The sequence below is a fragment of the Trachinotus anak genome, unplaced genomic scaffold, assembly GCF_046630095.1.
Source record: "Trachinotus anak isolate AG129_WGS33_773 ecotype Australia unplaced genomic scaffold, CSIRO_AGI_Tana_v1 ptg000026l, whole genome shotgun sequence".
Lineage (NCBI taxonomy): Eukaryota > Metazoa > Chordata > Actinopteri > Carangiformes > Carangidae > Trachinotus > Trachinotus anak.
The window spans coordinates 4493852-4510473 of NW_027273877.1; the positions used below are offsets into that span (position 1 = coordinate 4493852).

A 16622-nucleotide genomic window follows, 5' to 3' on the forward strand; every position below is an offset into this window, starting at 1 on the left:
GATGCTGCACCAGTCCAGTGCCTGGAGGGAACCACAGACGCTCCACAGACGGACGGAGGAGACGGCCTTCCTGCGCTTCAGCTGGGACGTAAGATACAAAATATTTGAAATGTTGACTTGTTGCTTAAAGCCGCCTATCTCAGGCCTTTAAGCAACAAGTCAACATTTCAAATATTTTGTATCTTACCAACACGCACACGCCCCCCCCCCCCCCCCCCTGCTGCGGGGGCCTTGAAGTGGAGGGGCTGCACAACTTTGTTTGCTATTTATTTTAGTAAAACAGTTAGATGGTTAATATTGTTTTGTGTAATATAACCCTGGGCTTTCATCTCTCCAAACCTCGGGGAGGGGACACGGCCCCCTCACCCATTCCCTACTGCCGAATTGGGTTTTTGTCATTTGGACACTAGCTGGAATCGAACCGGGGACTACGGGGTTGTCGCCCATGCGACCACATTGTGGGGAGGAACGAAACCATTATACCACATGTTCCTCCCTGAAAGGAGAAGTTTTGGGTTTGTATTTGAAGCTACTCTCTGGGTGTGGGACTTAAACTGTGAAGTTTAAAAGTCATATGTTTGTGTGGGATTTGAACCCAAGACCTCCAACAACAGGGTAGAGGTCTATCCCTTTGAGCTATCAAACAAGCCATAGTTTCTAACACTTTGTTAGACCTTTTCACTCCTTCCTTTGAGTGCTGTCCCATGAAGTTTAAAAGACACAGCTTTGTGTGGGATTTGAACCCAAGACCTCCAACAACAGGGTAGAGGTCTATCCCTTTGAGCTATCAAACAAGCCATAGTTTCTAACACTTTGTTAGACCTTTTCACTCCTTCCTTTGAGTGCTGTCCCATGAAGTTTAAAAGACACAGCTTTGTGTGGGATTTGAACCCAGGACCTCCAACAACAGGTTGGAGGTCTATCCCTTTGAGCTATCAAGCTAGCCATAGTTGTCGAGACTTTGTTAGACAATTTGACTCTTTCCTTTGAGTGCTGTCCCATGAAGTTTAAAAGTCACATCCCTCTGTGGGATTTGAACCCAGGACCTCTAACAACAGGTTAGAGGTCTATCCCTTTGAGCTATCAAGCTAGCCATAGTTGCCAAGACTTTGTCAGACAATTTGACTCTTTCCTTTGAGCGCTGTCCCATGAAGTTTAAAAGTTGCATGTTTGTGTGGGATTTGAACCCAGGACCTCCAACAACCAGGTGGAGGTCTATCCCTTTGAGCTATCAAGCTAGCCATAGTTGCCAAGACTTTGTTAGACAATTTGACTCTTTCCTTTGAGCGCTGTCCCATGAAGTTTAAAAGACACAGCTTTCTGTGGGATTTGAACCCAGGACCTCCAACAACAGGTTGGAGGTCTATCCCTTTGAGCTATCAAGGTAGCCATAGTTGTCATGACTTTGTTAGACAATTTGACTCTTTCCTTTGAGTGCTGTCCCATGAAGTTTAAAAGTCACATCCCTCTGTGGGATTTGAACCCAGGACCTCCAACAACAGGGTAGAGGTCTATCCCTTTGAGCTATCAAACTAGCCATAGTTTCTAACACTTTGTTAGACCTTTTCACTCCTTCCTTTGAGTGCTGTCCCATGAAGTTTAAAAGACACAGCTTTCTGTGGGATTTGAACCCAGGACCTCCAACAACAGGGTAGAGGTCTATCCCTTTGAGCTATCAAGCTAGCCATAGTTGCCAAGACTTTGTCAGACAATTTGACTCTTTCCTTTGAGCGCTGTCCCATGAAGTTTAAAAGTTGCATCTTTGTGTGGGATTTGAACCCAGGACCTCCAACAACCAGGTGGAGATCTATCCCTTTGAGCTATCAAGCTAGCCATAGTTGCCAAGACTTTGTCAGACAATTTGACTCTTTCCTTTGAGTGCTGTCCCATGAAGTTTAAAAGTTGCATCTTTGTGTGGGATTTGAGCCCATAACCTCAAACAACAGGGTGGAGGTCTATCCCTTTGAGCTATCAAGCTAGCCGTAGTTGCCAAGCCTTTGTTCGACAATTTGACTCTTTCCTTTGAGCGCTGTCCCATGAAGTTTAAAAGTTATATCCCTCTGTGGGATTTGAATCTCCAACCTTAGGATCGGGAGAAGAGCACTCTATCTCCTTGAGCTACCAAGCTGGATATGAGAAAGAATGATCTTTGACATTTTCTATCATCTAGGTATTGGAGCAAACCAGCCAACAGGTTACTTCCAATGTTCTAAAATAGCCCCCAAACACTCTGAGCTCTGGAACTAGTTCAAATTAAGAAATAAAAAGTCTTTTTTAAAAGGTTTCCAGTTTTGGACATCAAAAAATGATGTTATCCAAGAGTTGAACCAACAACCTTCAACTCTCTTGTGTAACACACTACCACTCTGAACCACTGGGGTTAACACAACAATGCACTCTTTTTTAAAGGTATCAACTCTGTCCTTAGGTGTTGGATGCCAAATGTAATAATAAGCAAGATTTGAACTTATAACCCTTAAATTTCTGAAGTAGCCCACTAACACCATAAGCCACATGGATTAGTACATTGAGAAGGTCTCATTGTAAGGTTTTGAGTCTTTTTTCTCTGGTTGTTTGACTTAAAACCTAACTGAGAATCAAACACACAACCTCAAAACTCTAAAGCATAGCATTGATCCTGTGAGCCACCATATCACGCTTTTGAACGCTGCTTCTTTGAGCAATCTGAAGACTACCTTCTGGGTTCTAGCCTTCAAAAACAGTTGAGTCAGATGGGATTTGAACCCTTGGCCTCCAGTTACCCTGTGAGGCACTTAACACCTTGAGCCACCAGGGCTGGAGTTTTTCCCAAAAAATTTTGGCCATTTCATTGAACCGACAGCCTCAAGCTCTCAGGTGGTGTTAACACAGATGCTGCACCAGTCCGGTGCCTGGAGGGGACCAGAGGCGTTCTACAGACCAACGGAGAAGACACCGTTCCTGTGCTTAGGCTCTAATGTAAGATACAAAATATTTGAAATAATTAGTTGTTGGTTGAAGTCAAAGATACCAAAATCTTCTGTAAGAAAAAGTTTTGAAGCAGGGACAGAGCTAAGTTGCAGATGTTCTCTTGGTACCAGCTTGTATCTACAACAGTTAGATTCACTCAGACTCGGTGTTTTCAACAAAACTTTTCAATCTGGTCTTTTAGGACTTGGAGATCTTGTGGTCATAAAGCTGATAAGTGACAGGAAAAGTACACACTACACAGTATGGACTTAAAATGTCACTAAACATTTTAAGAATTGAACTTGCATAGTCAGATCTACTAGGTAGTCTTTTCACAGCCAGAGCTGTGAATACTATTTCTTGGAGCCCTTGAATGTTTTCATTGAGCATTGGACTTCAAAATTCACTTTTATACTTTCATTCTTAAAGGTTTCCAGTTATGGGCATCAAAAACTGATGGCTAACCCACAACTCAACAAACTCCAACTTTCCAGTGTAACACGCTACCACTCTGAGCCACTGGGGTTAACACAACCACATGACCTTTTTTAAAGGTTTCAAGTCTGTCCTTGGGTGTTGGCTGTTTAAAGCAATAAAAGTAAGCAGGACTTGAACTTATAACCTGTGATTTCCTAGAGTAGCCCACTAACACCATAAGCCACTGGGGTTGGTGCATTGAAAAGGTCTCATTGTAAAGTTGTGAGTCTTTTTCTCTGCTTGTTTGACTTAAAACCTAACTGAGAATCAAACACACAACCTCAAAACTCCAAAGCACAGCACTAACCCTGTGAACCATCACATCAGTTCTTTGGAAGCTGCTTCTTTGAGGAATCTGAAGACTACCCTCTGGGTTCTGGCCTTCAAAAATGATTGAGTCAGATGGGATTTGAACCCTTGTCCTTCAATTACCCTGTGAGGCACTTAACCCCTTGAGCCAGCAGGGCTGGATTTTTTTGGAAAAAACTTTGGGTATTTCATTGAAATGACAGCCTCAGGTTCTCAGGCGGTGTTCACACAGATGCTGCACCAGTCCAGTGCCTGGAGGGGACCAGAGGCGTTCTACAGACCTACAGAGAAGACACCGTTCCTGTGCTTAGGCTCCCATGTAAGATACAAAATATTTGTTGTTGGTTAAAGTCAAAGATACAAAGGTCTTCTGTAAGAGACAGTTTAGAAGCAGAGAGGAGGAATCACAAGGGGATTGCTAGGTCTTATAATACAGGCAGCATTAGGGAATAGGGTGTAACCATCATCATCAGTATCAGTATTAGGAATAATATATTTTTGCTATTTTTATTCTTTTTCTTCAGTATTCACTTGATCTAAAGCCATGACACTGCACACTCTGACACACTGGGTGGCGATATCCACCTTTTCACATACACTCAGCCGCCAACAAACACACAGAAGAAGAAGAACTCCTCAGGTGTGCTGATTGTGCACTGATGACCCCTCCTCCCTCTGTTGCTGTCTGTGTTTGCCTTCTCAGACAAACACGTTTTCTGAAGGAACTATTTACTTTGGAAAATATCATCCATGGAGCCCAAAACATCGCAGTCCACGCTGATATCAATCAACACAAGGTGAACACAAAAACGGGGGTTCAGCTTTCAGCTATGACAGGTGAGTTTTGCTCCAGCGGACACATCTTTCAACATTAAAACTATCTCTGTGTAATCACTCTGTATTTAGCATCCTGGCATTTTACTTATTTTTCTGCCTTTGAATGAAGAGAGCTCTTTGTGTCTGCAAAGATCATTAGAAACAACATTCAGTGCATTATTAAGTTCTTATTGCTCGTGAATTTGCATCTGTTGATTGTCATTTTGCATCAAATTTTAGTCACTTTGCTTCTGTTTGTTGTCGTTTGTGCTTCTCTGTTGTCGTTTGTGCTTCTCTGTTGTTGTTTGTGCTTCTTTGTTGTCACTTTGCTTCTGTTTGTTGTCCTTTTGTGCTTCTTTCTTGTCGTCTGTGTCTCTTTGTTGTCATTTTGCTTCCTTTTGTTGTCGTTTAGGGTTTGGGTTAGCCCATCAAGCTCTGATGGAAATTCATGCAGGTGGACACACATTTGTATTCCTCCTCTCAGCTTCTACTCTGTTTCTATGTTTCATCCTCATATTGTGCATGTCACATAGCAAGGGGAAGGCTCTTTTATCTCATACTTTACACACAGTGGCATCAGGACAGTATGAGCATCAACCCTGTCCCCTACACATATCATCATAGACAGACTAATTATTGCAACTATCATGTCCTCCACTTAAACTGCATAAACAACAGTGCGCTGTAGGTGCACTTATGAAAATGTCAAATCATCTTTTAAAATGAGAAAACACATTCAAGTCTAAAAAAAACACATGTACATCCCACCTGTGAGACACAGGACACAAGGGCTCACTGTTTAGTTTTTTCTTTTACTGTTTACTCATTAATATTACTTTTATTTCTTATCTCACTATATCACACATCATTGTGTACATTTTATTCAAACTACACAACAGTAAAACATAAATTCAACTTTTTTTGCAAAAATCTTCAAAAAAAACACCAAAAGAAATTTATTAACACTTATTTTCTCTTTTGCTTTGTAGATGGCTGCAGAACAATGGCACATTGACAAGGAGTCTTCAGGTCAGTCCAAATCCACAACAATATGCTATTTTTCACCTCCACATTTCACTATCAGCTATAAATTGTGCAAAAGTTTATTATTGTTCACTTTTTGACTGTCAGCTTTGTTGTACGTTAACTCAGATGCTGCACCAGTCCAGTGCCTGGAGGGAACCACAGACGCTCCACAGACGGACGGAGGAGACGGCCTTCCTGCGCTTCAGCTGGGACGTAAGATACAAAATATTTGAAATGTTGACTTGTTGCTTAAAGCCGCCTATCTCAGGCCTTTAAGCAACAAGTCAACATTTCAAATATTTTGTATCTTACCAACACGCACATGCACACACACCCCCTGCTGCGGGGGCCTTGAAGTGGAGGGGCTGCACAACTTTGTTTGCTATTTATTTTAGTAAAACAGTTAGATGGTTAATATTGTTTTGTGTAATATAACCCTGGGCTTTCATCTCTCCAAACCTCGGGGAGGGGACACGGCCCCCTCACCCATTCCCTACTGCCGAATTGGGTTTTTGTCATTTGGACACTAGCTGGAATCGAACCGGGGACTACGGGGTTGTCGCCCATGCGACCACATTGTGGGGAGGAACGAAACCATTATACCACATGTTCCTCCCTGAAAGGAGAAGTTTTGGGTTTGTATTTGAAGCTACTCTCTGGGTGTGGGACTTAAACTGTGAAGTTTAAAAGTCATATGTTTGTGTGGGATTTGAACCCAGGACCTCCAACAACAGGGTAGAGGTCTATCCCTTTGAGCTATCAAACAAGCCATAGTTTCTAACACTTTGTTAGACCTTTTCACTCCTTCCTTTGAGTGCTGTCCCATGAAGTTTAAAAGACACAGCTGTCTGTGGGATTTGAACCCAGGACCTCCAACAACAGGGTAGAGGTCTATCCCTTTGAGCTATCAAGCTAGCCATAGTTGCCAAGACTTTGTTAGACCTTTTGACTGTTTCCTTTGAGTGCTGTTCCATGAAGTTTAAAAGTTGCATCCCTCTGTGGGATTTGAACCCAGGACCTCCAACAACAGAGTAGAGATCTATCTCTTTGAGCTATCAAACTAGTCATATTTGCTAAGATTTTGTTAGACCTTTTGACTCTTTCCTTTGAGCCTCTGTCCAGTGCCTCTCTTTTAAGTTCAGGTGGATATTGAAGTCCAGCACCCAGAGGAAAGATGCAGCACTGCAAAAGAAGATAGAGCACCTTGGTTGTAGATTTGATCATATGTTTTGTTTTGTTTTTTTTGCTGAATGACAGAAAATGAGTATTCATTGGGATCGCAGCATGTGGAACAAACTATTTAATATAATTACAAAACTTAGACAAAAAGCTGGTTCATGATTTAAAAGGAATATTACAGAATAAACACCATGCTGTATTTATATAAATAAGCAAATTTGACAGACTACCTTGTTAGTAGTCCTTATAGTAATGGTGGTGCACAAAGTGAAATATATTCAAGTGTTACGGTTGTTTTCTGAGTCTGGATGACAGCCTCAGCTGAGGAGTTGAATCACAGATATGAGCATGAACAAGGCAGATGATGTTTGGAGAAGCAGAGCCAAGAATGAAGTGAGTGTTTGGCAAATGACAAGCTTGATGCTGAGCCTGCTGCGTTTCTTTGACTGAGGTCGGATCAGTCTCACCTCAGGAGTCCTGCTGTGATTTTATCTCATAAAAATCAGGTTTAGTCAGACATATGCGCATGAGAGGTAAAACTGACTGGTGAACAGTAACAGGAAAGCCCTCCTGTTGCCGACAATCAGACATCTGGCTCATTTTGGAGAAAGTGGCTTGTCGCTCAGGTCAGTAGACTGTTTCCCTGAAGAAGATAAAAGGAAAACTGTGAGATATAACATATCAATACAACTGATTAACTTCAGATTTTTCTGAGAGGGGCGTTCTCTTTGGAAGTGACCACTATGACCACGAAGTCGAGTCTAATTTATACTTATTGTACATTAAATATTCATATTAATGCAACTTTTCACAGTGCAAGGAGTTCACATCAATTGATCAAATATTCTTTGTTACACAGGTGCAGTGCTGTACCTGTGTGCAGCAGCTTCTCTCCTCTGCTCAGTCTTCCTTCAAGTTGTCGATTAGCTCCTGCGTCTGCCGGGCCAGCCTCCTCTTCTCGGCCTGCTGCTTCTTCAGGGCCTCCTCCGCTTTCTTACTTTGGTAGATCTTCACCCCAGCGAACGCCAAACATAGCAGCAGCGTCTTCAGGGCCAGGATGTACAGGAGGACGGGAACATTGTCCAAAGCCTGAGGATAGACAGAGTTTAGGTTTGAGGTGGACTTTGCATTTTCTGCCTTGAGACTAGCTCTGATTTCATAGTGGTCCAATTTGTCTTCCAGATATAAGACCTTCAGGACACAGAAAAGTCCTAGATAGGGAAGATCAGATGACAAAGTTGTGACTGCACAACAGGAAATGAAGGAAGGGGAAAGAAAGCTCTGGAAGAGGCAGGGACCCTGGAGAAGACCCCCCCTCTAATCCACCAGAGGCCTCAGCTGTCTAGATGGGAGGTGGGAGTTAATTTGGTCACAGAAAGGGGAGGTAGTGTGTGAGAGAGAGAAGCAGCTGCGCACCATGTGCATTATGGGCTTGTAGTTGTAGCAGGTCAACTTCATTAATAAAGTTGATACTTTATTAATGAAGTTTCGGTATATACTAATCGAAATAAAACCCTAATCACCACAGAACACTTGTATCCTCTTTCTAGGGTTAATATTACACTATTATACGCTTTTTCATTGTCAGGGAGCCCTGAACTGAATCTGAGGCATTATCTGACAATTCAAGGATACTCAAACAAAACAGAAACACGCCATGACAAACACATGCACTGTTTAACCTTCCCTTTACTGCACCATGTAGCTTCATGCAAAGTTAGCTGTATAATAGGTAACGCCAGCTGTAGTAACGTTAGCATTATGCTAGAGACGGTTGAGACACATAATGGAAAAAAATAAACGCCAAAAATGAAGCAGCAACTGCACAGTAATAATAAAACCTTCCACTGAACTCTTTAAAGGTCACAGTTTGGCTTATTTACCTTCCAGTTGATCATTTTATCTTCTGTATTGTTGACTTCTCGCTTTCACTGTAACAGCCAGAGCGCTATGACTATCTTATAAGGCGGGGCTTGTCGTGAAGGACCAATCAAAATGCAGTTACTGTTTGACGTAGTCCGTGCTGCGTTCAAAGCTCACAGGGAAAACAACCCCTCACTCAAATGTCTCTCTTATTAGTGTTGCTCGACCTTAATTAGCATTAAAATACTTCGCACTTCAGCTTGATATATATGAATATAGGTATTAAAGATGACGTGAACTGTGTTTTAAAATTTAATTAATTTCTTAAAAGTTTTCTTATTGCCTGTGTGAGCAGATTTTCCCTGTAGATCTGGAATGCATCATTACCCATGACAGTCTTGTATAAGACGGACTGGCACCTGCTTGAAACTTCCAGTAGTCCAGTAAATATATTTAGGCCTTCCCATAGGGCTACTTTATCATTTTCACTATTTACTGGCATGTTTTGGAGCCTGTTGCAAAGAAAAAAAAAAAGAACATTTTCTTGACAGGCGTTTTAAAAATGTATTTCTTAAAAATAAAATAAAAAATAATGTACATGGTCAGTTTATTAATGCAGTGTAATATAAAACTCATGCCTTCATAGATAACAGCCAAACAGCTACCATGTTCCTGGTGGAACTAAAATAGTCTGTAATATAATATAGATAATAACATACAAAGTTTAGCGACTTAATTCATCAAACAACACAAGCTGGAGAACAACCAAAGGTACCTCAACAGGCTGTATTTATGAACTGAACAGGCCGACAAGCTAGCCAGGCTTTTGTACCCTCGGTTCCAAATTGCAACTGTGTGATTGGTGGGCTTCACCACTAGGTGGCGCTCCAATCAGAACTCAGCCAGCGAACTCATGGCCCCGCCTCCAGCAGCGGCAGCAGCCAATCATGTTTCAGGGACCACACATCCTACTTAGCATACAAACCAAATAAAGTCTGATAAAAACGGTTAATTTATCGCAATAACGTGAAATGAGTTGATATTTATCTTGTACGGTTTTACCTCAGAATCCACACCTACCTCCTTTCCTACTTTCGGCTCTTTTTTCTTTTCTCTTCAGTCTCATTTAAGAACATTTAACTGTCTTTTCACACGCATCGAGGTATAATAATATAAACTTCCGCTCTACGTAAGCAACGTACGTAGTCACGGTGGCCGAGAGGTTAAGGCGTTGGACTCGAAATCCAATGGGGTTTCCCCGCACAGGTTCGAATCCTGTTCGTGACGATCTTTAATTTATTTCTCCTACACATATTTTACATCAAAATTATTATGTAAATGTTTTTTTTTTTTTTTTAAATCAACACGGTTCCCCCTTTAGACAAGATGGATGGGATGCAGAGTTATGTTGCTTTTTTTATTCACAAATGGAAGATATAATACAGTACTGTGCAGAGGTTTTAGGCACTAAAAGTGAGGATGCTTTCACAAATAATAAAGAGTTTTGACTTATTAATGAATCTCATACAAAGTGCAGTGAGCAGAAAAAGCCTGAAGCGACCACCCTTTTGCCTTTAAACTTGTGCTGTTCTCCAGGGTGCAAAGTTGCTCCAGCATCTTGGAGAACTTGCCACATTTCTTCTGTGGATTCAGAGAGTCTCGGTGTCTTATGTCTCTTCATGTGATCCCAGACTGACTCCAGGATGTTGAGATCAGGGCTGATCTGGGCATAAAATCCCAAAAGAAAAACAGTATTTTTAGCAAATGTCCCGACGACTGTGGTGTTTTATGTGCTGATCCTGTAACTAACCAAACAATCCAACAGTCACATTCGTTGACCCCGCACCATTAAGGACATAAGTCACGATATAAGTGTTCAGGGTTTGCTGGTTTTCTTTAAAATGCATTTTATTACATTTACCTTGTTACAGCTGTCATGATCACAGAGCCAGTATTTCCACAGGTTACAGAAAATAAACACATGTAACATATGGAAACTCAAGGGAAAAAAAGAAATGGAAATGCAACAATCTAAAGATGAAATATTATAAAATATAGAGCACAAAATACAACCAGAGGCCTCATATTTTGTTGTTGTCTAATTAGAATACGACTGTCATTATGGGACAAAATAAAATACACAGTATGAAATCTCTTGCATCCACATATAGAAGAAACACGTTCAGTTTCAATGCGAACCAATCTACAACAGGAGCTAATGGAAGAGATCAGATTGCACATTTTATGAATAACAAACCACAAAGAAAAATATTCAAGTATTATGTCAAAACTAATGCGGATTAAATTAATTTGTGTCAGCCCAATGGCTCAGCATGTTGAAAACATTCAATAACTTATTACAGGATTATAGCATACAGTATATTTAAACATATTATAATAGAATCAGCTTGTGTGCGCTCTTTTATGTATTTTTTTTTGTTTTCCATTGAATATTTACGGGTGAAAGTGTGGAATTATTGACCAGTATTGAGGAATGTTTGCAAGAGTGGGTCCATATTTTGTTTTGCACAAGCGTGAGGGGGGGGGGGGGGCAATCCTGTCAAAGGATACACACACTGCAGTATGGTGAGAAACAATGCATAAGTGTAATAATTTTTTTTTTTTTTTTTTAACAAATTAAACAAGAGACGTGGACCATGTGGGGCCACAGACTGTACCTCCAAGTTGAAGGAACTGAAAACACTAAGCAGAAAAAATAGGAAACAATTAGTCAATTTATCCATTGACAGAAAATTAATCATTTGCTTTTTTTAAAATTAATTATTAATTAATCATGAGTAAAATTTGAGGCTTTCATTTTCTACAATATGAGGATTTTTCTGTGTTTCCAGCGCGAGTGTCAGCCTCTATGCTCATATTTCCATCAGATGAAGTGTGTCGGCTCCCTAAATGAAAATACGGGCCTGTTCCCACTGGGATATTATAGGACGTTAATAAAGAGTCAGTTTTATTGAGCCTCACTGCGACAGTCGTAAGTCACAGTGTGTCCACAGCTGAATCATCTGAGAAAGAAACAATGCAGATGTGTATCTGGGTTCATCACTGGAACGTATTTATACACTGGAATCTTTTGACCTGACTTTGGTTTCGTCCCGATCTGCTTTTTACATTAAACATAAAAAATAGTCATGCAGCTTATATGATTTCAAAGGTTCGGTTCTCACATGCTGTCAGCTCATAAATTCATGTCGAGGGTGAGGAAATAACTTAAAGTACAGCTCGATGTGTGAGCACAGGGAACACACACACACACACACACACACACACACACACACACACACACACACACCAATCTTTTGGCTCATATTCATCGCTTTGGCTATGCAAAAACAAAAATAAACCAATCCTTAATATTAAGCCATTTAAAAACCCATTTTTTCACCTGTCTAAGCAGTAACATGCTTTATCCATCTGTCCCAGCTTGTGCATTTGCCACCTTTTATCCATCCAGGTGTCTGTTTATCCACAGTCAGTCTAATTGTCATGAAATCCAACGAGAGGAACAAAACCGACAATGAAATGATCCTACAGTGTATCAGAGCCTGATTCAACTTATTCCTCCATTATTCTCCAAAATCTATTAAAATGAACAACGGACAGCACGGCCTGATCTGTTCCTTTATTATGACAAACACTCGTTCAGCTTTTGAAACTATAAACTCTCCCTTGACGACCAAATGTGTATTAATCCGCAGCTGAAACTAGTCCCCAACAAATGCACTATTTATTCCTGTCTGAGGAATGTTTGCTAAAAGCTACAGCGCCCAGCTGTTTTAGGAAATTACTCAGCCTTTATTATTTTTTTTTTAGGTTACATATGGGAGCTACACATTTGCACAGACCAGGCAGGAAAGTCAGAAATCATTTGAGAGAGTTGCATTGTTGGTTTTGCTCTTTTCTTGGGATCAGCTGACAATAAGAAAAACAGAGAATAAAACCAGCCGTATCCTTTAAGACAGAAGAAACTTTTTTCTTTGTGTCTTTCTGAAATCTTCCTCAACCATCTCTCTCTTTGGGTTAAAAGATCTGTGTCCAGTTTTTCAGAGAAGTTGCCGTGAACATGACAAACCTCACCAGATGATGATCCTGTCTCCTCGAGGTCCAAACAACCATCTCTACCCTCTGCACCTGTCCTCTACCTCAACAGCAGACGCATCCTAAAAATCCCGATGTCGCCAATCTATCCGTCTTCATCCGTCCTTGTGTCTTAGTGAGGACATCCAGCATGTCATGGTCACCACCTGTCTGTTCTCTTGGTGATCCTTCAATAAACAACCTGTCCTTCTGCTCAGCAATGTCCAGTCAAAAATCAGCTGTCACTAGAGGTAGGGCGTTGCTGTAAATATTGTCCTCGGGTCATTCTCTGACCTGTGCTTTTGTTTCCTGGTAACTTACGTACTAGTGGTGATTATGCTCCCAGGAAACAGTTCACAGCAAAGGAGAGCAGTCCCCGCGGTGTCACAGCTCTCCTCGTCTTCTTTGCTTCTCCGTGCTCCCTCCTCCGACAGGGTGGGAGGTTCAGGGGGGAGACGCAGATCGGGTAAAGCGTGGCGGTGGATTTGCTCAGTAGCGCCCCCTTTGGTTCGCCCTGGACATGGTGAGCGGCAGGGACACAGAGGAGAGAGAGGAGACCTCCCAGTAGAGAGAGCGAGACAGGAAGAGCTGGTAGAGGATCACCATGGAGATGGACTGGCAGAGGATCACACCGATAGTCACCACCTACAGAGAAGGAAGACGAGGTGGAGCGTTACAGACGCCATCATTTACCTGAACCTTTCTGTAGACCTTCAATAAGGTGCCAAAGGGCAACCACATGGCACTTCATGGCTGTGCTTTGCTAAAATGTTGTTTGCTCGTGAGTCCAAACCTTCTCCCTCTGGTGCTCGTTGAAGATAGCAGACATGAGGACGAGGACGGGGTGACAGAGGAACCACAGGAAGCATCCCTGCAACAAAGGCCGCGTCACCACATGAGGAGCTGGGGGTGAATTTGTGTCCGTCTGGAGGCTGCAGGCCTGTGTGCTTTTGTGTAGTTTACCTTGGCGAAGGTGAGGTAGAAGTCCCTCTTCAGGGTGCTCCTTTCAGTGGAGATGATCTGGTAGAGGACGGAGGCCAGCAGGAGGGCCAGGCCCACTCTCAGAACGATGAGGAGGACGCCCGCCAGGCTCTGCTGGGCGTGGTAGCTGTGATGTTCGCTCTCTGACTCTGAATACTGCTCCCACAGCAGCAGCACTGCCTGAAAATGACACGGATTCACTCTCAGGTAGCTCTGGTGTGGTCAGGTGACTCATACCTGGTGTAATCCTTCGTACCTGTGCAACGACTCCACCGACAGCGACGGCAGTGGAGGCTGGAGACTGTTCCCACTGCAGAGGTCTGGACTGAGGCTTCCTGCCTCGACTCAGAGTCCAGCCCATGCACAGGCTCAGTAACATGTACAGCATGGACACCTGGGACACCATATCCCAGACTGCACAGGGACAGGAAAGGTGGGTACATAGAATAAGAAGCATATATAAATATAGATGGAAAGAAAAGACATGTTTAAGTGAAAAGAACTTACACTCAGCCAGGCTGCCCATCAGAGGAATACCAACACCATCCCGAGAATACCTGCAGAGCACAGGACGAGGGAAAAGACAACACTGCGACTTTATTTCATATTTTTATTCACCGACATGTAATATAAAGTGTCAGCAGCTCCTGAGGTCCCAGAGAAAACCTGCATTCAACAGTCTGATCCAACTGCAGCTGCAGTCCAACGTCTGCTGGACCTACCTGGCCAGGTGGATGTAGTTGCAGAGAGCGGAGCAGCCCTGTAATGCCAGCGCCATGGTGAGCACTTTCAGGACGGTGTTCATGGGACCTCCTTTCCTCAGAGCCTGGTACAGAGGCTGGAAGTAGATGCAGCAGGCGATGAAGTAGGCCAGCAGCAGGAGGAAGTAAAAACTGTGGAGACCTGAGTAAGAGAGAGTGAAACGAGTCAAGAGGAAACATTTTGGACGATGCAGATCCCCCAGGACCAATCCCTACAACCTCTACAAATCAAAGCATGTAGTTATATCACAGTTTATAATGTCACATATGTGCAATTCTGAAACACTCTCAAAGATTCGACACAGCTTTTGGCCATTACGTACTTTCTGTCCTTTAAATATTTAACACGAACATCTTTTTTTAACCACACAAGCATAAAGCACTGCGGGGAGGGGGGGGGGTATCTTTACTTAGACAGAAAATAGACACAATCCTGCAACTCCAAGCTCAAATTTATGAAGAAAATCTCATCTTTTATTTGGTTTCGGGATGCCTCACCTGCCTCCTCTGCACTGAAGTGCTCCAGAGGATTTCCCGCCGAGTCGGCGTTGAAGAGCAACAAGGTAAAACTGAGATCGGCGTGAGAAGGAATCACTGCACTCTCCTGGAGGGACAAGAGAGGATAAATGACTGCTCTCAGCATCTAGTCAATAATGCTCATATGTAGCCCCCCATCTCTGGTTTAACTCAGGTATAAAACAGCATAACAAATAAAAACGGTTACATTACCTGACAGGTGTATCTGTCAGCATACAGGGCCTGCCAGGCTGTAGGGGAGGACTGACGAGGGATCGTCTGGTTGAATTCTTCCTGACTGAGGGAAACTGAAGCAGATGTGGAGCAGAGGGATAAGAAGAATGAATCTATACAGCTGCAATTCATCCATCATATCAGAAGTCAGCGCTTGGTATTCGCTGGTCCTTACTGGTGAAGTGGGCTTTGGCGAGCCTCTCAGTGCAGCTCAGGTTGTCCAGGTCTGAATCCATATCCTGATACAACAGCAGTCTGGACTCCTTCTCTGTGGCCAGGGCGGAGTTGTCCAGCCGGCACACCAACAGACCATTGTCGCCTGCAGAAAGACAGAGGCAGGAGAAGGGAGTCGCATCGGTGGGTCGTGGGGAAACAAACATGACAGGTGTTTCCTACCATTTCTCTTATGGTACTGATCCATCCATCTGTTAGCTGTGCCGCTGGGATATTGGCCTAAATAAATCAAATTAACTGGACATTGTGACAGCATTTGCCTCCTACTATTACTACTAATAAAAAAAATGAAATGATGTGAGATTTAATTGGACCTACACACCATGTGGCTCCTCTCTAACCTGCACATTGTGGCCTTAGTGGCTTCAGAGGCAGCCTGCTGAAGCTGACCTCTGACCTCACATGAAGCAGACAGGGGCAAATCACTGAAAATGAGCTATTAATCCCAAATAAAGAGAGTTGTTGTTTAAAGTGCTGCTGCTCATGATGAAGCATTGATGACACACCATTCATCAGTGACAAATAAAACCAAACAAAAACAGAACATTGCACCAACACAGTGTCTTCAGGCTATATTACAGTGAGCAGATAATACAATCCCTGCTGAGGTGACACGTTTGCAGCATCGTTACCTCGGTACATGAATGTAGTGATGAACTGGCCGCTCCGCTGTCTCGCCGCTTCGCTCTTAAAAAGTCCCGTCACGGTTTTCCCCGAAGCCTCCGAGCTGAGCAGAGCCGCAGCCACGAGTGTGACCAGCACATACGACATTTTCCCCCCCGTGCAAATCACCGCTATCCACAAATAAACGCCAGCTTTTCCATTCAATGAGCCACGAAGCCAGAAGTCAAACAGCTGCGTCAAGTTACTCGAAGTTAGCTAGGGTTACGACCGGAAGTTAGGTGTTTCCGCCCTCAAATAAAAGCTTCATACGTGTTACATTTGTGGAGTAATTATGTAGAAAGTATATTTATTGATTACAGAATGACACAAAAACATTAAGACACTGAAGTGACTTTAAAATTATTTTTAAAATGTACTTTGCTACACTTTAACACCGTGGTTCAGTATATTTAATGTTTTAAACAGTAATATGTGACTTGACCAAAGACAAACAACCTTAAATAACAGGTGTAAAACATGAAACATATTAGTAATAGTGCTTTGAAAAAAAGCAGAACA

At 42.6% G+C, this 16622-nt stretch overlaps 3 protein-coding genes and 1 non-coding gene across 15 annotated transcripts in view; 2 read left to right on the top strand and 2 right to left on the bottom strand.

Annotated features, from left to right (window-relative positions):
• The window catches only part of LOC139609686 (insulin receptor substrate 2-A-like), a 26256-nt gene extending 18696 nt beyond the window's left edge, over positions 1 to 7560 (top strand). For 9 of the 12 annotated variants that reach the window (XR_011685320.1, XR_011685322.1, XR_011685312.1 and 6 more), the window contains 4 exons: positions 2 to 4054; positions 4439 to 4572; positions 5541 to 5580; positions 5704 to 7560. The gene's annotated coding sequence lies outside the window, so the exon portion shown is untranslated. The remainder of the gene's footprint in view (position 1; positions 4055 to 4438; positions 4573 to 5540; positions 5581 to 5703) is intronic. The other 3 variants (XR_011685319.1, XR_011685316.1, XR_011685323.1) reach the window with 3 other exon arrangements.
• Positions 6863 to 8775, bottom strand: LOC139609690 (small integral membrane protein 11-like). The gene is made up of 3 exons (XM_071464556.1): positions 8640 to 8775; positions 7630 to 7845; positions 6863 to 7399 (listed from the first exon to the last, which is right to left on the bottom strand). Exons 1-2 carry the CDS (start codon positions 8652 to 8654, stop codon positions 7657 to 7659), a joined length of 204 nt encoding a protein of 67 aa, XP_071320657.1. The 5' UTR covers positions 8655 to 8775; the 3' UTR covers positions 6863 to 7399; positions 7630 to 7656.
• A 1049-nt stretch (positions 8776 to 9824) lies between these two features.
• trnas-cga (transfer RNA serine (anticodon CGA)) lies at positions 9825 to 9906 on the top strand. Its single transcript has one exon. It is a non-coding gene; the product is annotated as a tRNA-Ser (tRNA).
• Positions 9907 to 13178: 3272 nt separating this feature from the next.
• On the bottom strand, positions 13179 to 16339 carry gpr180 (G protein-coupled receptor 180). The gene is made up of 10 exons (XM_071464553.1): positions 16073 to 16339; positions 15382 to 15525; positions 15186 to 15280; positions 14955 to 15060; positions 14418 to 14598; positions 14203 to 14252; positions 13952 to 14109; positions 13678 to 13875; positions 13508 to 13585; positions 13179 to 13359 (listed from the first exon to the last, which is right to left on the bottom strand). Exons 1-10 carry the CDS (start codon positions 16209 to 16211, stop codon positions 13204 to 13206), a joined length of 1305 nt encoding a protein of 434 aa, XP_071320654.1. The 5' UTR covers positions 16212 to 16339; the 3' UTR covers positions 13179 to 13203.
• Between the last annotated feature and the right edge of the window lie 283 nt (positions 16340 to 16622).

Bases quoted from the DNA above. Each gene is read 5' to 3' on its own strand.
- gpr180 (XM_071464553.1), bottom strand. From the start codon at position 16,211: ATGTCGTATGTGCTGGTCACACTCGTGGCTGCGGCTCTGCTCAGCTCG. The intron at 15,526-16,072 runs GTAACGATGCTG...GTCTTTCTGCAG, and splicing joins CACTACATTCATGTACCGAG to GCGACAATGGTCTGTTGGTG. The intron at 13,360-13,507 runs GTTTGGACTCAC...CCTTCTCTGTAG, and splicing joins ACGAGCACCAGAGGGAGAAG to GTGGTGACTATCGGTGTGAT.